This window comes from Vulpes lagopus, chromosome 6 (genome assembly GCF_018345385.1).
Source record: "Vulpes lagopus strain Blue_001 chromosome 6, ASM1834538v1, whole genome shotgun sequence".
Classification (NCBI taxonomy): Eukaryota; Metazoa; Chordata; class Mammalia; order Carnivora; family Canidae; genus Vulpes; species Vulpes lagopus.
In genome coordinates this window covers 25,563,082-25,585,624 of record NC_054829.1, presented here as the reverse complement: position 1 = coordinate 25,585,624, position 22,543 = coordinate 25,563,082, and the positions used below count along the sequence as shown (strand labels likewise).

The 22,543-nt window shown below is 37.7% G+C and overlaps 2 protein-coding genes across 4 annotated transcripts in view; one reads left to right on the top strand and one right to left on the bottom strand.

Moving 5' to 3' along the window:
- The window catches only part of AREL1 (apoptosis resistant E3 ubiquitin protein ligase 1), a 45,566-nt gene extending 38,547 nt beyond the window's left edge, over positions 1-7,019 (bottom strand). For both annotated transcript variants that reach the window (XM_041758832.1, XM_041758833.1), the window contains exon 1: positions 6,881-7,019. The gene's annotated coding sequence lies outside the window, so the exon portion shown is untranslated. The remainder of the gene's footprint in view (positions 1-6,880) is intronic.
- Positions 7,020-7,068: 49 nt separating this feature from the next.
- On the top strand, positions 7,069-21,925 carry FCF1 (FCF1 rRNA-processing protein). Of its 2 annotated transcripts, XM_041757686.1 has the most exons (8): positions 7,069-7,124; positions 7,431-7,498; positions 9,090-9,161; positions 9,756-9,904; positions 14,987-15,059; positions 19,410-19,497; positions 20,662-20,756; positions 21,662-21,925. In XM_041757686.1, exons 1-8 carry the CDS (start codon positions 7,122-7,124, stop codon positions 21,708-21,710), a joined length of 597 nt encoding a protein of 198 aa, XP_041613620.1. In that variant the 5' UTR covers positions 7,069-7,121; the 3' UTR covers positions 21,711-21,925. The 2 variants fall into 2 exon arrangements, with proteins under 2 accessions (XP_041613620.1, XP_041613622.1); XM_041757688.1 differs by lacking the exon at positions 7,069-7,124 and having other exon boundaries at positions 7,131-7,498.
- The last annotated feature ends 618 nt before the right edge of the window (positions 21,926-22,543 follow it).

Here is a 22,543-nt window from a genome sequence, read left to right as displayed (position 1 = left end):
TTACCAACTCTCCAGCATTTCAGTTACAGTCTGTTTCAGAATTTTGAAAGATTTTTTTTTAATCTTTTAACAGGTCTCTCCCTACTCTGCAAACTAATAAAAGGCATTTCTAAATGGAGCCAACGTTTTAGTTCCTCAGTTCTCTTCAAATTGACATAACCCTCTGGACCCCTGATGCTGGGTCTTAACATGACAACAACAAAATTCCAAAACCCAGAGCTTGTGACTGCAGGTTAAGCCAAGGACAATAAATCTACTTGCCCTTCTGGTTCTGAAGAGAAGCTTTTACAAACTTACTCTCACCTGAGAGGAGGCTGGAAACCGTTCCCTTATCAGTCACTGGTTAAAAGAAAAGTTAGGCTTATCAAGGTGAAGCTGACAGAGACCAAAGTGATTTTCCATTTCTGGATTCAATATGGATTCTCTCTGTTGCACCATTCTCTTTAAAACAAACCAGAGTTCATCAGCCTTGAAATGAAGAGCACATGTGCAGTTTAAAGATTTTTATTTATTCATGAGACAGAGAGAGAAAAGCAGAGACACAGGCAGAGGGAAAAGCAGGCTCCCTGCAGGGAGCCTGAAGCAGGACTTGATCCCAGGACTCTGGGATCATGCCCTGAGCCAAAGGCAGATGCTCAACTGCTGAGCCACCCAGGTGCCCCGAAAGTGCAGTTTCGATTCAACTGCTCCTTGGAATAGGCTTTGCCATTCTCAGCAAAGCTCAGAGAAAGGAGGAAAAAGTGATTCAAAGCTAGAGTGAGCAAAACAGGGAAACCAGGGTCAATGTATCATTGCTCATTTTGTAACTTCCTGGGACATCTGGAGAAAAAAAAATAGGAAACTGGCCCATCTCTGCCCTATAGCAGTCTTTCATCTACGTCAAGAAAACAGCGGCTTCAATTTACAACTCTCTCCTAGTGTGATGTTTTTTTCTTATTTACCAAACTAACTCTGCTGGGCCTGAGCCACAGAATTAGGACAGGCCCCTGTGTTCCCATCCCATGGCAGCTTTTATGCTTAGGTGACCCTGGGCCACTGAATCTTGGCTATAACAGGAAAATTTTAAAACGAATTCCCTGAATCTGACAAGCCGTCTCCCTCAATAAGTCTAGGAAGGTGTTATTTCATTAACTGTGCATGAAGTAGCAGGCAAACAGCCAGATCTACAGTCCAGTGGGATGAATCTAGAGTCATCACACATGCATTTAAAAGCTAACAAAATTTCTACCTCTACTGCCATCTATACTGCTGTTATTTTTAGAGAAAATAATTTACATAATCAGAAAAAAAAGGCTATCTTAAATGAGCATTATACAGTTCTTTAAGATTCCAGGATGAAAAACTCAACTAGCCACAGAAATGGCAAACCAAGATGGCTCAATCAAAAGGAGAAACTCAACTCTTACATAGTATTAAAACAAAATTTTTGTTGACCTAATAATCAGTGTTACCAAACAATTAAAAAAATGAGTGGGAAATATCAGAAAGGGAGACAGAACATGAGAGACTCCTAACTCTGGGAAACAGAACAAAGGGATGGTGGAAAGGGAGGTGGGGGTGACTGGGTGACGGGCACTGAGGGGGGCACTTGATGGGATGAGCACTGGGTGTCATGCTATATGTTGGCAAATTGAACTCTAATAAAAAACAAACTAAAAAAAAAAACAAGATGTGAATTTCTTCAAATGTATTAAAAGTCAAACTTGGGCAGCCCGGGTGGCTCAGCGGTTTAGCACCGCCTTCAGCCCAGGGCATGATCCTGGAGACCTGGGATTGAGTCCCGCATCAGGCTCCCTGCATGGAGCCTGCTTCTCCCTCGGCCTGTGTCTCTGCCCCTCTGTCTCTGAAGAATAAAAAAATAAAATCTTAAAAAAAAAAAAAAAAAAAGTCAAACTTATGTTGGACCCTGAGGATTCCAAAATGAATAAGGTGGTCCCTGACCCTTAGAAACATACAGTTTAATAAAGAAGTAAACCAACTGGTGACAATTCTGTGTAGTAATGCCTATGAAGTGAGCACATGGTGTCAGTGGAGCCTCTCAATCAAGATTAGCTCTTAGCTTCTCAGGAAACTTCATACAACCTTCCCGGGAGCAAAGCCAACTCTTCCACTGAGTTAACAGTGTTTTGGGAATTAAGGAGGTATAAAACACTACCTACACAGTATTGTCTATTCTCATGGTCAAATGACTTCCTCTCTTCAGCAGTGGTCAGAGGGGATTCCTGAACCACATACATGGCAGAGAAAAAGTTCACATGGTGAACTTTTATTGCTCACCTGTTTATCAAATTGCACATGGTCTAAATCAATGTGGTATCCTGATTTGGATCTTAGAACAGAAAAAGGCACTTAGTGGAAAAACTTGTAAAGTCCAAATAAAGTTGTAGTTCAGTTCATGGTATTGTACTAAAGTCAATTTCTTAGACGTGACAAAAGTACCATGGTTACCATTAGGGGAAAAGCTGGGTGAAAGATATATAGAAATTCTCTCTACCATCTTTGCAACTTTTCTATAAACCTAAAATTACTCCAAAATAAAATGTGATTTTAAAAAGTTACATCCAGTTCCCCACTTTACATTCTCATTCCCCCTAGGATTCTGATCATGCCTCCCTAATCCAGACCCCAATCCAGGTAATGCTTGGTTAAAACATTTTTTTCAAATCTTTTTCAATCTTTCCTATAAACCATTTATGTAACCCAGCTGGGTGTCCTTCTTCACCCAGACATGAGAAACTAGATCATATTTGGGAGATTTTAACTGTTTTTTCTTCTTAATAGCTTAACCACATACACCAGGGGGTATCATTGGAGTGGAACCTCTCTAAGTGGACAAAAAGAGGAGTTAAAATAACCTGGGCTGGATCTCTGGATAAGAGCAAGAGGACTCTACAGAAAATATATGTTGTATATTATTAGATTACCTTTACCTTATCTCTGGCCAAAAAGGATTATGACTAGAAAATACAATGAATAGATGTTGACTACTAGCATCTCAATACCAATAGGCAAACTGCACTGAAATGATGCTGCAGCTAGAAGCTCTGCAAAACATTGTGCAAATTCTTCAACTATTCAAGGTAACAAAAGTTTGTATTAAAATCATATGGTGTGGCTCCTGGGTAGCTCAGTTGGTTAAACAACTCTTGATTTTGGCTGAGGTCATGATCTCAGGGTTGTGAGATTGAATCCTGTGTCCAAGCTCGATGTGGAGCCATCTTGAGATTCTCTCTCTCCTTCCTTCAAAAAAAAAAAAAAAACTCATATAGTGCTGTTCAATTCAGGCTAAATGACAAAACATCTATTTACCAGGACTATTTGGTTTCTGATAATTAAGTGAATACTCTCCATATTAAACCATAACTTGTAGGACAGGTTTCAAGAGTTCCACAAGGAAAACATGGTGATATAATACCAACCATATCAAGGCCTCAAAGTATGTATGTGCTCATGCGCATGGGCGTGCACACGTGCACACACACACACACACAGACACACATGCATATGTACATATACACAAGCTGCAATAAGGCTAAATAACCTCAAAAGTTTGAAAACTACTATATAAAAGAATATTAGTGAAGGCTAAACATTCATGAACCTTCAAAGAAAAAGAAACCAAAGAAAGATAATTGAAATTTAAACCTATTTAATAACTAACATCGTTGGCACTGATGGGGGCATTTGATGGGATGAGCACTGGGTGTTATTCTATATGTTGGCAAATTGAACACCAATAAAAAAATAAATTTATATATATAAAAAAACTAATGTTTAAAAAGTAAAATGATATACTAGAATCTGTTAAGTATTTGTTATACGGTATGTTGTGATAATTAAATATATACATTAAAGATTTTATATATTTATTCATGAGAGACACAGAAAGAGGCAGAGACATAGGCAGAGGGAGAAGCAGGCTCCCTGTGGGGAGCCTGATTCAGGACTCGATCCCAAGACCCCAGGGTCATGACCTGAGCCAAAGGCGGATGCTTAACCACTGAGCCACCCAGGCACCCCAATAATTAAATATATATTACACAACAGTACTCTGACCTGGACCACTTCCATAAAGATGAACAGGTAGAGTAATTCCTGTGAAAGAGTTCAATTTGCATACCTCTGTTGAACAATCTACCATAATATATGTGTTCACCAGTCTATCTCCAATACAGATCTGAGCTCTTCAAGACTAACCAGTCCACTGCCTAGAGCAGAACGGGCCCTTAATACATGCCTTCTGAATGAAGGCACGTGCAGCACTAATGTACCTCTGAGGTATCCTTATGAGCCAATTTGGTATCAACACCTTAGGAGCAGAACATGCTGTATACTATGTGACATATTTAGGAGACAGTCAAGTCAACTGAAAAATAATTGATGGCAACTAATGTTGAAAAAAACTTGTGTCGCATTGGACACAAAAATAAGTGTATAAACTGTAGCTTGAAAATGAAGAAAATATCTGTGAATTAGTTTTTTTCCCTTGAAGTCCACCAAAGTCAATCTATCTTTAACTTTCTAACATTGAAACATAAGTTTTAAAAGAATCTTGCATTAATCCATAATTTTATAAAGAAATTTGTTATTAACTTAGATTGGTAAGTAAGACCAATTAGTGAATGGAATGAAGTCCAAGCCCAATTATGTGTTCAAAACTGTGGGTTGAATGCCTTAAAAAATTCTTTCTCTTCAAGACTGCAGAAAAATACAAAACAACTTTCTTGACTGCTGAGAAGGACTAATAGTATTTCTTTTTCTCACAAGTATGTAATCAAAAGCAATTACTTTCTGCTCCCACCCAACACAGAGCAATACCATGCCCCCCCTCCTATTGCCATCAAAGCATGCTATACCTCAGTACTTTAATCTTAGACTATAAGAATGTCAGATTGCAATCAAATTACAATTTAACAAAAACATTTTTCTAAGTATGTTCTCATTCCCTGTGGTGTTCCTACACCAATTTAGCTCCCTCTCAAAAATTAACAAGGAAACAAGAAAATGCTCAGAATAGATACTACAAGTTACTTGTTTTTTAAAAAGTTTATTATTGTTCATGGATTCCAAAATTCATGGCACAAATTACCAGGAGAGTGTTTTCTGTCAACAGCTGAACTTACAGGTGAATTACTTTTTTTTTTTACTTTTTAATTATATGCAGTTTTTCCTTTGACCCCAACTATATACTGGTCAGTGCCCTTATGTTTAAAATAAACTGGTCATGTTCACTTGAAAAGGTTATTGCCTAATCACCAAGGGGTTCTAAGGCATCAAAAAAGTGGTTGCTCTCAGTTCTACCCATGAATGACAGCTTGCAGACAAGCTGTTTTGATGAGATTAGGAACTTCTGACTGCAAATGAGGTTAAAAAAAAAAAAAAGTACACATGTTATCAGATGGTTCAATAATAAAACTGTTTCAACATCAAAAACTCAAGAGCCTACAAAGTCAGATATGTAAACGACAAAGCTATCTAAATACCTATGAGCTGAAAAGAAAAAGAAGAAATGTGTTTATACAGAAATCAACATGACAAATCATCCTGCAACTGAGCGTTTCAACTGAAAACTTCATAAGGTTCTTGAAGATATCAACACATTCAAGTTCCAAAACAGAGCAACTATATTAAAATACGAACAGCATAAAATTCAAATGTCACCACATGTTGGAACACATACACTAATAATAGAAAACACTTTAATAGGGTTTATTTGTGGTAGGCACTGTTCAAGGGACTTCACATTTTTATTCATTTAGTCCTGATAACGTCCCTATGAGACAGGTACTATTAAGAGTATATCTCCACTTTACAGATGAAGGAACTAAGGCACAGATAGATTAATTCACCCAATGTCATACTGCTAGTAAGAGGCAGAGCAGGGGTTTAATTCCGTTAGTCAGACTCCAAAGTTCATGTTAACCAATGCACTGTGTTTTATGCAATAGTCAGCTTAGAAAAAAAAAAAAACTAATAACTTTTTTGGATTTCAAACATTAGAATAGTTTTGTGCAATATGAAAAGTACACAGGCTTCGGAATCAAATCAAACCCGAACACACTGCTAGGCAATGTCAAGCCTCGGCTATTCCACATGTAAATGGATGATACTTAAGTTACAGTGAAGGTCAAAGAAGATAATAGAATTAAAGTGCCAAGTACATATACAAGATAGAGGTTCTTAAGTTCACAGACATCTAGAGAGTCCACGGACGGGTTTCAGTCTCTGAGTCTCATCAACTGTATGAAAAATGTTGTATGTAGCCTTTTTTTTTTTTTTTTTTAAGAATCGTCCCTGGCGGTCCACAAACCTTCAAGGGGTACCTGATCTCCGAAAGGCTAAGAACCACGGAAGTACACAGCGGCTACTCAAAAAAAAAAAAAAAAAAAAAAAAAATTCTCTTTCCCTTCTTATCCTCAAAAACCATTCCTTTTCCATTGAGGGTGATAAATAAACCAAGGCTTTCCAATAAATGTCAATTATCCCCTCGCCATTTTCCTGGTTTGGTAATTAGTAACATATGCAAGCTTATGCCCCAATTTTCTAGAGATGGTCTAAAGTAGGCGATGATTCATCCCTCTCTGCACCGACACAAGTACACGGTATTTACTCGAGAGAATCGTGAGAATCGTGCACCCAGCTGCACGAAGCACCGTGTCAGCTAGGACAGCAGAGTAGGCACTACAGCTTCCCAGCTGCACCGTAGAGACCTGACACCCCCAGCGCTGAGGGATGAGGAGAATGTGTTTCCCTAAAGTACTGGAAAACCCAAAATTCCGTCCCCCCGCCCCGACCCCCTGTCCTGCCTCTCCGGAACTCTGATGCAGGCGAGGTCCTCGGGGCACTGCTCCGAGCTAGCGGTGGTGGAGACGAACGTTACCCGAGCAGCGAGGCGAAGTCCCAGAAGTGCTGCCCGGGGCGACGCCGCAGCACCCGGGACGAGACTGGCTCAAGATCCTCCCAGTACAGATCTCGGTTGGGGCTGGGAACCGGCTCCAAGGTCTTCCGTTTCCCAAAGCGGCTTCCGCTTCCGGGCTAGCCTTTGCCGGAAGCAGTATTTGGATGACGCAAAAGTGTCGCGCAGTCGGTGATTCCGGAAGAAACAAGAGTGCGGCGTGAACATGGTGAGAGGAGGGTCGGAGAAAGGGTTTTGTCCGACCACGTTTTGGGAGGAGATGGAGCCAGTCATCCCTTAGCCAAATTTCCTCCGTATAACCCTAATTATTGTCATCGTGGTTGTGGTTCTTAAACTGCTCCCAGCGGTGCTTGTTCTACTCTTCCGAGTGGGGAGAGGAGAACCAGGTTGGGGGCACAGAGGATGAAGTGCTGGGTATTTGAGGAAGAAGAGAAGGGAATGGACAAAAGAAGAGAAAGAACTCAGGAAGATACAATGTATCCAGTTCTTTTAACTCTAAAATTTCTGTTTCAAGGGGAAGCAAAAGAAAGCAAGGAAGTATGCGACCATGAAGCGAATGCTTAGTCTCCGAGATCAGAGGCTGTGAGTATCTGGAATCAAGCTGTACCCAAAGATATGAGTTAGGAGGGCATAAGTAGTAAAAGCTTTGTTGTTATTTTGTGTTTACGTGTAAAATTATGTATTGTGTCTTGGATTTATATAGCGTAACATAGTAGGCAAGTGTGTAACAGCCACTCAGATGCTGAGCAATTACACTGGAGAAGGGAATGGGGATTAAACATTCCTGAAGCGTTCGCTCTGTTCCGCCTTTTTTTATATACTCTATCTACCATATCACATTTAAGCCACCTAACAGCTTCGTAGGTAGGAAGCTGTTTTTGCCATTACATTACTTATATCCCCCCCCCCCGGGGAAAAAATACCTTTTAAAATTGTTGAAAGATGGTGAGGTCAGAGGCCATGTTTGTCTTGTGTCCCAAGCACCTGCCACTTAAATAGTTTTTTTTTTTTTTTAAGATTTTATTTATTTATTCATGAGAGACACAGAGAGAGAGAGAGAGGTAGAGACACAGGCAGAGGGAGAAGCAGGCTCCATGTAGGGAGCCCGATGTGGGACTCGATCCCAGGACTCCAGGATCACTCTCTGTGCCAAAGGCAGGCGCTAAGCCGCTGAGCCACCCAGGGATCCCCCCCCCCTTTTTTTCTAAAGATTTTATTTATTTATTCGTGAGAGACACACACACACACACACACAGAGCACTTATATAGTTTTGAAGGAAAGAATGGGAAAACACCTAGATGTCTTCATTTTATAAATCTTATAAAAATCCAAACCTCTGCGAGAGAGTGGAACGATATTCCCTATTGTAAGCTTCCCTGCTTCGGTGAAGAATAGACAAAGTTATGATATAAGGACTGGTCCCAGGGCATCTGCCTGGCTTCATCAGTAGAGCATGGGACTGTTGATCTCTGAGTGGTGAGTCCAAGCCCCAGGTTGAGCCTAGTAGAGTTTACTTTAGAAAGAAAGGAAGGAAGGAAAGAGAAAAGAAAAGAAAGACTAGTTTTTCTTTTGTTTATTAGCCTTAGAACAAAGGAACAGCCTTCAGAGTTATCAAATTGTATTCTCAGCCTTTAGTATGTATTATGTAATTTTTAGGGAAGTTGCTTCATTGATAATATTTTATTTTCAGTTAAGGGTTAAATTTTGTGTGTATAGTTTTACATTTTAGTCTCTTATGAGTCATATGGAGGAATCTTTTTCCTCCCTACGGTTGGAGCGTTTGAGTCTTTAGAAGATAAATGTCAACCTGTTTCTCCATTGCATTGAAGTGGATTTTGATCCTTGATATAAAGAGCTTCTGACAAAAAAATATAATATAACTAATATAATTAATTACATAACTAATATAATTAATTTGTATGGATTATTGGCTATTTTTAAATTTCATTATGTTTAACTGATTGTTATTTTCAGCCTACTTCCCACACAGTTATTTGTGCTTAAAAAGGGTGTATTGTTATGAACATGAAGAAATCACAAAGTAAAATTTCCTCTGTAAGAAAAAAAAGAAGAAAGAAACTTTAAATGTTGATTAAAATTATAACTGCTATGATTTTTTTCTTCTCTCTTTCATTTTTTTTCTTGTGTTTAATTTACTTTCTTTTTTCCTAGTAAAGAAAAGGATAGATTAAAACCTAAAAAGAAAGAAAAGAAAGATCCCAGTGCACTCAAGGAAAGAGAAGTGTGAGTAATCAAAAATTTCGAGTTTTCCTTTGAAACTAGAGGAGACATTTTAGAACCATAGAATTTTTAGAAATCCAGGCTTCCCCTGAGCTGATTTGCTCAGTCATTTGTAAGTCTGGCACAGCTATGCAAATGAGAGTGATACTAGTGAAAACGTATCCATTCCAGTGGTTTGAAGGTTTTTGGATTTCATGGAGCAGTAAAATTTCCCCTAAAATCTTGGGAATTAGATCTAGAATTATTATTTTTTTTTCTTTCAAAAGATCTTTCAAAAGAGGCAATTGTTATTGTTTAACACACCAGCATTTGAGGAAGAATGTATCACCAAAAATAGTAAGCAAAAAATTTCAGGGTCATTTCTTTTAAATAAGTACACTTAACTTTATGAAGCTTCAGTATATGTTCCTTATTATCTCATTTTCCCCTAGATTGGTAATGGATATATCATAACAGGATTTTTTAAGATTATTTCCAATGAATAAGGAAAAAGGAGCTTAAACTATAGCAAACAGTTTGAAGCAGAGACTTCATTTACAATGTTGCTATCAAAGTATCAGTGTAGACATTACTTTGTTTTGTGTCTTCTTCCTTCAGCCCCCAACATCCTTCCTGCTTATTCTTCCAATATAACACACAGCTGGGCCCACCTTACCACATCCTGGTTGATACCAACTTTATCAACTTTTCCATTAAAGCCAAACTTGACTTAGTACAGTCAATGATGGACTGTCTGTATGCCAAGTGTGAGTATCATACTTTTGCATTTCTCTTGACATTTGTACAGAATAATTATAATTATCCAAATACATGAAAAGAGGGGAGTGGGGTCCTAGTTTTTGGATTTCTGGTCATTTAATTTGCTCACAGTAGCCATGACGATTTTCAGTGAATTGAAATGTAATGCAGACTTGACTGGGAATAATTAAACTTCACAATTCGGAAAACATTTAGCCTACTTTGACTATTGTTGTGGACATCAATTTTGAAAATAGGATGGGAATTTTTTGTTTTAGAATTTTGGATTTTAAAATTCTGGGCAATAAAAATTTATTACATTTTTAAGAATATATATTCTTTTACATTAAGGAGGAAACATTCTCCATTCCACTCTATTGTGGAAAAGCTAAATAAGATATTTTGCCATTTATGATGACAGAACTAGAAGTAATGCTTTTTAACATTTCCTAAATTTATTCAGTTTGGTATTTATTTGTACCACAAAGGACCAGAAATAGTTTACACATAGGTATGCAGTTTACCATTAGTAGCTTTCCCTTGTATTTGGGTCCCCTCCTTTAGTGATCTTCCTTCACTACCATGAGTAAGAAAGAAAATCTAGGCCGTGTGTAAGAGAATCACTTCCTAATAATGAGATCTGTTGCATTTTGTGATGGCTTTACATTTGTTTATTTATTTATTTATTTTTTTTACATTTGACATTTGTTTATTTTCCAGTCATCTAAAGGTACAAATGAAAATTAAACTTCACTTTGCCATAAAGAATACATAAAAGGAAAAAATTTATGCCTCCTTTAATTTTGAAAGGATGCTGTATAATGAACATTTATAGAGTGATAACATAAATGTTGCTTTGATTTATTAAAATGGGGAAGATGGGGGAGGGAATGTGATGAGTAAGAGAGCTAAATTATATTAATATGTGAAGGTAACCACCAAATGAGAAAAATAGCTAATAAAGGAAAATAGTGCTCTTTAAGAATCAGAATTGGTGGGGTGGGCTAGGATCAAGGAACAGTAAATTTTTCATACAGACTTTTCCTTATCTTTTTAAGCTATGTACATGTAATACTTTAATTTTTTTTTAAGCTTGTAGAATAATAAAGAGTAACCTGAAATTGGGACACTACCTGCCTGTGAAAGTGGACTAGGGTGGTCTTGGATGGGGGAAGACACTTAACTTGGTAGACTCTTTGTATTCCCGTGGTGTTTTTTTTTTTTTGTTTTTTTTTTTAATGATAGTCACAGAGAGAGAGAGAGAGAGAGAGGCAGAGACACAGGCAGAGGGAGAAGCAGGCTCCATGCACTGGGAGCCTGATGTGGGATTCGATCCCGGGTCTCCAGGATCGCGCCCTGGGCCAAAGGCAGGCGCCAAACCGCTGCGCCACCCAGGGATCCCTCCCGTGGTGTTTTTATAACCATAAATAAAGTGTGCTAGCTGCTTATCTAGGAATGCTGTGACCTACTTATAAATGAAATGGATGGAGGGTTCAGGCATGGCCCTTTGAAGGTGAATTGTTTCCTTGACTGTATAGTTCCATCACTGTTATCTAAATGGTGACTATTCAGGATAGCTTTCGTCCTAGAGGATTGCTTTCTCTAGATATGGATACCTAGGAGTACAGTTATAATATGTACAGCTAAATGCTCTCACTGTGCCTTTTTTAAAAACAAACTTATTGGGGGCATCTCAGTGGCTCAGTTGGTTAAGCGTTGGACTCTTGATTTCGGCTCAGGTCATGATCTCAGGGTTGTGAGATCTAGCCCCATGTTGGGCTCCATGCTGGGCATGGAGCCTCTTAAGTCTCTCTCTTTCTCCCTCCCACTCTGCCCCTTCCTGTCTCTAAATAATAATAATTAATAATAATAATAATCATAAACATAAAAACAAGCTTGTTAAGGAAAATACCACTTTCTACAGTTTTCTGTGTAATAATACTTCAAAGGAAAGGATGAAGAAACATTCAAAATTCGGTTACCTAGGAGGTTCCATACTTTTTTAAGCTTTAGCTATTTAATTTTTCCTCACTTGCCTTTATACCTGAAGGAGTGACCTGAAGGAAGACCTTTAAAGATGCCCCTTTGACTTTTCTTAGCTCCTGGTCCCCTTTCTGCCTGATATTCCAACAAGTAAGGGCAGTTAGCTTTCCATGAGCTTTCTTTTCTGCCCATGAGTCCTTTTCTCTGTTACCTTTCCTTTCTTTCTTTTTTTTTTTTTTTTTTAATTTTTTTTTAATTTTATTTATTTATGATAGGCACACAGTGAGAGAGAGAAGCAGAGACACAGGCAGAGGGAGAAGCAGGCCCCATGCACCGGGAGCCCGACGTGGGACTCGATCCCGGGTCTCCAGGATCGCGCCCCGGGCCAAAGGCAGGCGCCAAACCACTGCGCCACCCAGGGATCCCTACCTTTCCTTTCTTGATAGTCCTCTTCCTGGGCCTACTTTCCTACTCTAGATGCAAGCCCTCCTTAATGCCCATCACCCGATTACCTCATTCCCCCACCCACCTCTCCTCCAGTAACCCTCAGTTTGTTTCCCATAATTAAGAGTCTCCTGGGACACCTGGGAGCATTATTGGGGGCATCTCAGTGGCTCAGTGGTTGAGCGTCTGCCTTTGGCTCAGGGCATGATCCCGCAATCATGGGATTGAGTCCCACATCAGGCTCCCTGCATGGAGCCTGCTTCTCCCTCTGCCTGTGTCTCTGCTTCACTCTCTCTGTGTTTGTCATGAATCAATAAATAAAATCCTTAAAAAAAAAAAAAGTCTCCCATGGTTTGTCTTCTTCTCTGATGACTTACCATTCAGTTTCTCTCCCTTCCCTTATGATCCTCTGTGTTGTTTCTTATATTCCACATATGAGTGAAGCTATATGATAATTGTTTTTCTGTAGTAGTTGACTTATTTCGCTCAGCATAGCATAAAAACATTAAAGCTCCCTGTAATACCTTTCCTCAGAGAGGAACAGTTTTTATTTTTATTTTATTTATTTATTTATTTTTTCTAGTAGGCTCTACACCCAGTGTGAAGCCCAATGTGGGGCTTGAACTCACAGCCCTGAGATCAAACCTAAGCTGAAATCTAAGGTCGAATGCTTAACTGACTGAGCCATCCAGGTATCCCCTTTAAAACTTCAGATACAAACTGCAAAGTATAGGTTATTTTTGTTTATTAATGAAAATGGATCATAGATAATTTACTATTTATCTTTGTGCCTTTTTTAACAGCTTTGAGATATAATTCACATAGCATTTAAAGTAGATGATTCAATGACTTTTAGCATATTCAAGGTCAATTTTAGAATATTACCCAAAAAGAAACTCGGAACCCCTTAGCCATCATCGCCAACCTTTCCCATCCTCCTCCCCTAGACAACCACTAATTTGCAGTCTATTTCTATAGATTTGTCTATTTTGGATATTTCATTAAATGAGACTGTATAATATTTTATTCTCTTCCATTTAGCATGTTTTCAAGGCTCGTCTGTGTTAAAACATGTATCAGTATATCTTTTTTTTTTCATTACCAAATAACATTTCCATTGTATGGCTGGGATCACATCTCACTCATCCATTTTTTTCTTATTTTTTACAGTTACATTTTGTACATTACATTTACATAGAAGTTTAAAACTTTAAAGGTTTTTTATTTGAGGGACAGGGAGAACAAGAGAGCAAAGCAGGGGGAGCATCAGGTAAGGGAGAGGAAGAAACAGGCTTCCCCCTGAGCAGGGAGCCTGATGCGAGGCTTGATCCCAGGACTCTGGGATCATGATGTGAGCTGAAGGCAGACGCTTAACTGGCTGAGCCACCCAGGGGCCCCGTGCACAAATATGTCTTTTTTTTTTTTCTTTTTTTTTACAAATATGTCTTAAACATTTTTCTGTGTCAATATGTATAATGGACCTCATTTTTTTTTAAGTTTACATAGTATTTATATAATTTTTAAAAGTGAATATCCTATTAGATATTTGGATTACTTGCAGTTTTTGCCTTATTATAAATAATTCTATAGCAAATATCTATGTGAATGTCTCTGTTAGGGTGGAGTAATTCTTTAGAATACATTTCTAGAAGCTGTATTATAATATAAAAGGATATGTAAAAATAAAAATAAAAGGATATGCATATTTTATTTTAATAGGTATTGCAAAATTGCCCTAAAATAGTAATATGCATTTGTACACCTACTAACTTAGTGTGAGAATACCTATTTCCTCAGTATTGGGTATTTTCCTTGCTTAATCTTTGCCTCTTGAACAGGTAGAAAGTAAAATCTTGTTTCAATTTGTATCTCTTTAATTAGGCTTAGATTGAGCACCCTTATGCTCATTGACTGTTATATGTCTTCCTCTATGACCTGAAGTGTATGAACTGAAATATACCATTGGTGGTTAAGAATCTAGTCTGTAACTGCCAGTCTCCATTCAAGTCTTGGCTTCACCATTTATTTCTACTTGCTTCTTTGTGCCTTAGGTTCCTGATCTATAAAATGGGGGTGCCAATAATAACAATGCTACCTGGTAGGAATTATTCTGAAATTAAGTGAGATAATCCTCATAAAGTGCTTGGCCCAGTGTCTGGCAGATAACATTTAATTTAAGCTCATTACAAACAAGCTCTTTGTATGTTAAGAAAATTAGCCCTCTGATGAATGTGTAGAAATATTTTTCCTAGTTTATTTTTATTTTAATATGACTTTGGTAGCTGTCAAACAAGTTTTCTATTTTTATGTGATGAAATTTACATTTCCTAATTAATTGCATGGATTCTTTTGGTTCACACTTAAAATTTTTTCTATCTAGAATTTATTTTAAGAATGACAGAGATCCAGCTTAAATTTTCCCTCAGATACATTCATGACATTTTATGAATCTGTGGGTTTGAGATAGTTCAGTTCACTAGTTTCCTTACCAATAGGGATTTTATTCACCTCTCGTTCTGTTGTTCGTTTCAGCATGCTTATTCTGCTGTCATTCTGGAAGCCTCATGGGTCTCTTAAAGATTCTCAATGGGATATAATTCAGAGAGAGCAAAACCAGTTCCTTCACAAATTCTATCATTAATATGTATTTTTTTTCATGGCAGGTATCCCTTGTATAACTGACTGTGTAATGGCTGAAATTGAGAAACTGGGGCAAAAGTATCGAGTGGCTCTAAGGTAGGAAGGAGCTGGTCTAGATTGGTATACTGAAGATTTCTTTTGACCTTCCTTCATCTATTCAGTGTCCAAGGATTTCTTGGATAATTAGTTTAAATAAAAACTACACAAAACTAGTAACAATTTATGATCAAGAAAGCAAACATTTGGAGGTTAGAGAATCTTAAGCTGAAGTGTTTTTTGTTTGTTTGTTTGTTTGTTTGTTTGTTTGTTTTGAGAGAGAAAAAAAAATGAGCCAAGGAGGGGATAGTGGGAGAAGGAGGCTACGCATTGTGCAGGAAGCCTGCCATGGGGCTCTGTCCCAGGAGCCTAAGATCACGACGTGAACCAAAGTCAGACGTGTAACTCAACCACCCAGGCACCCCTAAGCTGAAATTTTTTGAATGAAGTTAGTCATATTGGTCTTGTAGGAATTCGTTTAAGTTCCTCTGGATTTTCAATTAGAAAGTGTCTTTTTATTATTAGTTATTTAGATACCTCTTTTAGAATCTCACACGTAAAGGATTCACATTCTAAGTTTTGAGCTTACTCTAGAAAGTACACTTGAGTTAAAAGTAGTGGTTCCTGAAGTATGGTCCATGGACCCCTATGAGTCCCAGACACCTTTGCAGGAAGTCCACAAAACTATTTTCATAATAATATCAAGATGTTGTCGTTGTTACTGTGCTGACATTTATCCTGATGGCAGAAAGGCAGTGGACCCAAATAATACTAGTAGACTGTATTCTTCACCGACATTCACTGGCAGTTAAAAAAACAAGAGCCACCACCCAGGGGTGCCTGGCTGGCTCAGTCAGGAGAGCATGCAACTTTTGATCTTGGGATTATAAATTTGAGCCCTAAATTGGATGTAGAGATTACTTTAAAAAAAAAAAATCTTTAAAAAAAAAACAACAGGGATCCCTGGGTGGCGCAGCAGTTTGGCGCCTGCCTTTGGCCCAGGGCGCGATCCTGGAGACCCGGGATCAAATCCCACGTCGGGCTCCCGGTGCATGGAGCCTGCTTCTCCCTCTGCCTGTGTCTCTGCCTCTCTCTCTCTCTCTCTCTCTCTCTGTGACTATCATAAATAATAAATTTAAAAAATTAAAAAAAAAAGATAGAAGCTACTCTTTAAAAAAATAATAAAATAAAAAAAACCAACAACCTAGAGTCACTTAAGAATATCCTTGATGAAGCAGTAACACTTGTTGACTTTGTTAAATATAGACCCTAGAGTACACATTGGTATTCCTTGTGATGAAGTGGGTAAAGTATACCAAAAGCACTTCTGCTGCTACCCAAGAGTGAAACCTACCTCAATGAAAAGCATGTGTGTGCTTGTTTGGATTATGAGCCAAACCAGCTACTTTTGCATGGAATGTCATTTTTATGTGAAAAATAACTGACAAACACTGATTTTTCAGACTTTAGCATTTAGCAGATAGTTTCTCAAAAATTAATGCAGTGAATCTGTTAAAGGAAAACAACTGTATTAGTTACCAATGATAAAATTCAAGCTTCCAAGTGAAAAATTAGAGTTTTGAAAAGTCATGAATTTGTCACATTCCCAATACTAAAGACCTTTCTGTTGAGACCAGTGAAGATACTGAGTATGATTTTTTTTGTTACTGTATAAAGAAATTTGGAAGATTTGTGTAATTCAGCGAATTGGTATTTTCCAAATGATCATTGAATAGTATTACAAAATTATGCATTGGTAAAAGATTCATTCGAGGTCCAAGATGTACCAGTGAATTTGTGTGTGTCACCTTTTAGAGGTGTAAATTACATACTGTAAAATTCACCAGGGAAACTGAGTGGGGAAAAATTAGAGAGGAAAACAAACCATGAGAAACTCCTAACTCTGGGAAACAAACAAAGGGTTGCAGGGAGGGGGAGGACTGGCGGGGTGGGGAAGGAATAGGGTAACTGGGTGACAGGCATGAGGGAAGGCACATGATGAGATAAGCACTGGGTGTTATATGTTGGCAAATTGAATTTAAATAAAATATTTTTTTAAATAATGAAAATAAAAAAATTCACTGAATTTGTATAATTTGATGGGTTTGGCAAATGTGTACAGTTATGGAATCACCATCATAGTCATGAAATAGAACATTTCTGTCATCCCAGAAGTGTGATCCCATTTATATGAAATTCCAGAAAAGTCAGAGCTATACTAATAGAATATAGTGGTTAACTGGAGCTGAGCATGAGAAAAGTGGATTAACTGCAAAGGGATACAGGGAACTTTTTTGTAGTGATGGAAGTATTCTATAGTTCAATTGTGGAGATAGTGATATGGATATATAAATTTGTCAAAACTCATCAAATTTTACATGTATAACCAGTGAATTTTATTGTATTTCATTTATACCTAATAAAGCTAACTTTTTTTAAAGGCAAAGAAAAATGGGAACCCAATGTATAAGAGCATTGTTCAGCTGAATGGAAAAGTGATAAACTATCAAAATATTGATTATTACTGTGGAAAGAAAATTAAATTCTTATTTTACCTCTTTCACAAAAATCCGTTCAAGGTAGATTAAGTATCTAGGCTTTTGTGGAAAATATAGAGAATATCTTAGTGATTTTGGAGTGGGCAGAGCTTTCTGAAGAAGTCCAAACCATAATAGAAAACTAATCAATCTGACTATATTGAATACAACTGTGGAACAAAAGATAGCATAAAGAAAGCAACACAAGAAGCCACAGATAGTGAGAAGATATTAGTAATGCATATAATCAACAAACGGCTTATTTTCAAAATATATAAAGAAGTACAAATCCATAAGAAAAAGACTTAAATTCACAAGGAGATAATCATTTCATACCTAGCAGACTGGCAAGAATTGAAGTCTATTTAACAATGCCACATGTAGTTGAGACGGGGGACCAATGGAATTCTCATACTCAACAGATAAGAATGTAAAGTGGACAGTCACTTCTGAGAGCAACTTGGCAATATCACAGCAGAAAGTTCTGTCTTCCCAGCCCTGTTTCACTGTCCTCTGCACAAACACTCTTCTTCCCTCCAGAAACATGTGTTTGGTCTTCCCTCACACCCTTGAGCCATTTTATAGATGTTTGGTGCCCTATTTGGAACATGCCTGCCTTCACTTTTTTTGGGAATACTGTTTTGTGTTCATTTTATTTAACCTCCATATAATTTTGTTTTTTAAGTATACATACTAAATCCACAGTGACTTAGCTCTGAACTATTACAATATGGAGTATTTTTCTTGCACTTGGTACCTATGTGATGCCTTGTATTTTTACTCTGTTTGTAATTCATCATCGTTATGTAATAGGAAGAACATGGCTCTGGGAATCACAGATTTGGGACTTTTTTTCAAATTGTAGGAAAATAACACGTTTATTAATGGCAAACAATATAAATATATATATATACAATAAAAAGTAAAAGTCCTGCTTGTTCAACTTTGTCCATTCTTCTACCTTAATGGTGATAACTGAGAAGGGTTAGTGTATAGTTTGTATATGTTTTCCAGGCCTTTTTTTCTAAGCAAATGCAAATGTAGAGAAAGAAAATGAAAGAGATTTATGTTTTCTTAATTGAATCATATATGTATATTGTTCAATGACTTTTATTCAACAGTTTGAATTTTTTTCTTTAAGATTTCATTTATTTATTCATGAGAGACAGAGAGAGAGAGGCAGAGACATAGGCAGAGAGAGAAGCAGGCTCCACACAGGGAGCCTGTATGGGACTCGATCCTGGGACTCCAGGACCACACCCTGGGCCGAAGGCAGGCACTAAACCGCTGAGCCATCCAGGGATCCCAACAGTGTGAATTTTTTGAGTTTGTTTATTCAGCAAGCCTTCCATGTTGGTAGACAGCTGTACTTATTTTTTAAAAAACAAGATGGGACACCAAAATATATTTAACTTTTACCTTGCTGATGGGTGTTCAGATTATCTCCAGTTTTTCACTATTATAATACTGGCCAGCCTCATGCCTGTGTTGTTGCACGTTTGTGTAAGACAGCTTCCCAAAGCGAAGTGGTTGGGTTAAAATTGATTTTGAATCCTAGCTTTTCCCAGCTGTATACTTGGAACAAATACAATTAATTAATCTCTCTGAATCTGCTTTCTCATTTGTAAATTGGAAACATAGTAATTCAGAATTCTGTGAAGATTATATGACCTAAGGCACACCAGCTGTCAGTCAGTAAGCTTTCGTTCTCTTCTCTGTTAGGTGTCTTTCCAATTAGAAGATAAGGTGCAGAAGGAGAGGGGTGCCTTAACATCTCGACATAGGTCAAGTCATTCTTATTTCACAAATCAAGAGTCAGAAAGTTATCCCATTGCCTGAATGTTGTCATTAATCCAGTTTTGTAACCCTTTAGGATTGCCAAGGATCCAAGATTTGAACGATTGCCATGCACACACAAAGGAACCTATGCAGATGACTGCTTAGTACAGAGAGTAACTCAGGTATCATCAGTTTCTAAATGTTTATTACTCTGTGCTTCACAGGAAGCATAGATGCCTCTTGTACTTGAGGAAGTGGATTGGAAATGTATACTCTAACTTTAATGGGAAAATCATAGGCTTGGGGAGGAGACATGGGTTTCAAATCTCAGCACCTGCATTTACTGGGTATGTGATGTGGGGCACTTAACTGATCCTTTTTCCACAAATCATTTATATAAAATGCTGTGAGTGTACATATAATATCGTTTCACCTCCCTGTGAATTAGAAATCATCTATTTCCATATTCCTCATGTAGGAATTTTGTTTCTCTCCACCATGCCTAAGCAAGAGTGTTTCTCAGTTACATCTGAGTCTCCAGGGATGCTATCTTAGTACCCTGGAATAACTAGGTTTTTGATTCTTCTGTTCTGGCCTCCTTGTCAAGCACCACAAGAACTTCTGCTCTTGATTACCCTTATTATAGCCTCTCCCTGCTAAGGATAATCATCTTCATTTGATGACCATGCTCCCATCTCTTAAGCCATTCCATTCCATGGGTAGAGATAGCATTTGCCTTTCCCACAGCACAGCTGACACCAGGTTATGAATCTTTTCAAAACTTAATGGGAGATTGGGGTATGACAAGTGAAACATGAAACGACTGGCAGCTAAATGCTACTGCCTTCAGAGCTGCTAGACTCAGACTTGTCCTGGAGATCCATTCTGGCTTCATTGCCAAGGAAGTAGCCTCCCTCTACCACTAGAAGGTCTCAGGGTAGGCCCAAGCCCAGAGATTCCAGGAAAGGTAAAAGCTGTACCCTCTGATCTAAGGCATTTACTCTGCCTTTGCATAGTCTTTTGGGGGTGTTTCCCAAAACCAAGAAATCATCTGCCCTAAATGTCAAAGTCCCTTCCACTTAAAAGACAAAAAACAATTTGCAGCTCTTAAATAGTTTTTCTATCTTCTCCTCCTCAAGATTCTTAGAACTACATTCCCCGAGGCAACTTGTTTGTGTTTTATAAATATGAGCTCCTAGATCATAGTAGGTACTCAATAAATTATTAAAACCTTTCCTTTGCTATTTACTGTGAAAATGAGTAATTCTCCGGATTAGCCAGTGTACTATTATTCAGTATAACTAAGTAGACTTAAAGTATGAACACTCAATGGGTATCTTTTACAGCACAAGTGTTACATTGTGGCCACAGTTGACCGGGACCTTAAACGAAGGATCCGGAAGATCCCTGGAGTTCCCATCATGTACATTTCTAACCATAGGTGAGAACTGTCTCTTGGGGAAGTAATTAAAAGTATATAGCTGATGTCAATTAAAAATGAGGTCAGGTTATGGGAAAATTTGAAAGCGATTGTTGTATCAAATGCTCGCATAGTTGTATTTGAAGAAATGAGAGGAACAAGAACAAGGACAAAAGATAAAGCTAGGACTTGGGAATGAGGCAGACATTCCCACTGTTGCAGTAAGATCACTAGAAGAAACAGATGTGTAGCTTTTTTTTTTTTTTTTTTTTTTTAAGATTTTAAAAATTTATTCATGGGAGACATAGAGAGGCAGGCCCCCTGTTGCTGCCTGATGCAGACTCCATTCCAGGAACCTAGGATCATGACCTGAGCTAAAGGCTGACGTTCAACCACTTGAGCCACTCAGGTGTCTCGAAATGTGTAGCTTTAAATACAAAACAGTAATTTAAGTTAAGCTAATCTTTTGGCCAGAAATATCTTTTTTTTTTTTTCCCAAAGCTTAGTATATCTGATCAGCACCTCATCTGGGAAACTAAAAGCTTATTTAAAAAAAAAAAAAAAAAAAAAAAAAAAGCTGGTCTTTACCCTGTTTGGATGTTCTCATACCAGTGCTCAGACTCCCCACTTTTCAACCTGGGAAGAATGCAATATAGTGGGAAGAATATGGGCTGGGAGAAATTGGGCTTACCTGGACTCAGTGCCTGGCTCCCTCACTTGTTAACTCTCTGGCTTTGAAAAATAAAGATACTATATTAAAAGCATTTTGCTATACATCATTTATTATGATATCCCTTTAAAATTTTCCCACTGACAAAAAGGATTCATAATGGGGAGGTGAAAGTGTTGCAGGCAGAAAAGGATGGGTTTTTAGGTGGATTCTGGACCCATCTTTCTTACCAGTGTTAATTTTTTGTCCTGATTAGGTACAACATTGAGCGGATGCCAGATGATTATGGAGCCCCTCGGTTCTGATTCTTAAAAGATAGTTTTTCTGTCTTCTTATACAAACTTTTTCTGTTGCCAGTTCATATTAGCAATATGCTATAGTATGAATTATTCTTCTTATCCATTTGCTCTGTTACGAGCTGAGTATGGTTAAATATATTCATTTTTTGATGTTTTGAAATCAGTATTTTGTATCATTTTAAGTATTGTTGCATCTTTCTATAAATCAGATGATTGTATAATTTGATGGTTGTTTTATATTCATTTACTCAACAAACATTTATTAAAGTTATATTACGTACTTAGTAAGGTATGGTCCTGCTCGCAAGACATTCATATTATAATAGGGGAAAAGAGAAGCATGTATATGAATATAGTAACATAGTGATGCCAGATTAAAACTATATAGGCAATAGACCTGTGTATGAGGAAAGAATGATTTCTTTCTCCTTGGTGGGAATGGGGAGGGAAGATAGATAGGCTAGAGGTAGTAATATTTGAGTTAATTTTTTTTTTTTTAGTTAATTAAAAAAAAAAAACAAATAGGTGCTTGCCTAATATGTGAAGTAAAGAAAATTAGCATAGGAGGCATATGAACAAAAGTATGGAAACATGGAATGGCTGCTTGGCCTGCCCAGACAGCTACCAGAAGGTTTTTCTTACTGGAACAGTAAGGAAAAGAGATCTGTACCACACCTGAGACTCCAAGGGAGGAGGTGGGCTAAGAGGGGGCCTTATATGACATACTAAAGGGTTTGGACTTGATTGTGAGGTCAATAGGAGCTTATTAGAATTTTAACTAAGGTGAAAAACAGGATCGGATTACATAGTTTAAATGATCAGAAGGTAGTGTAAGGATA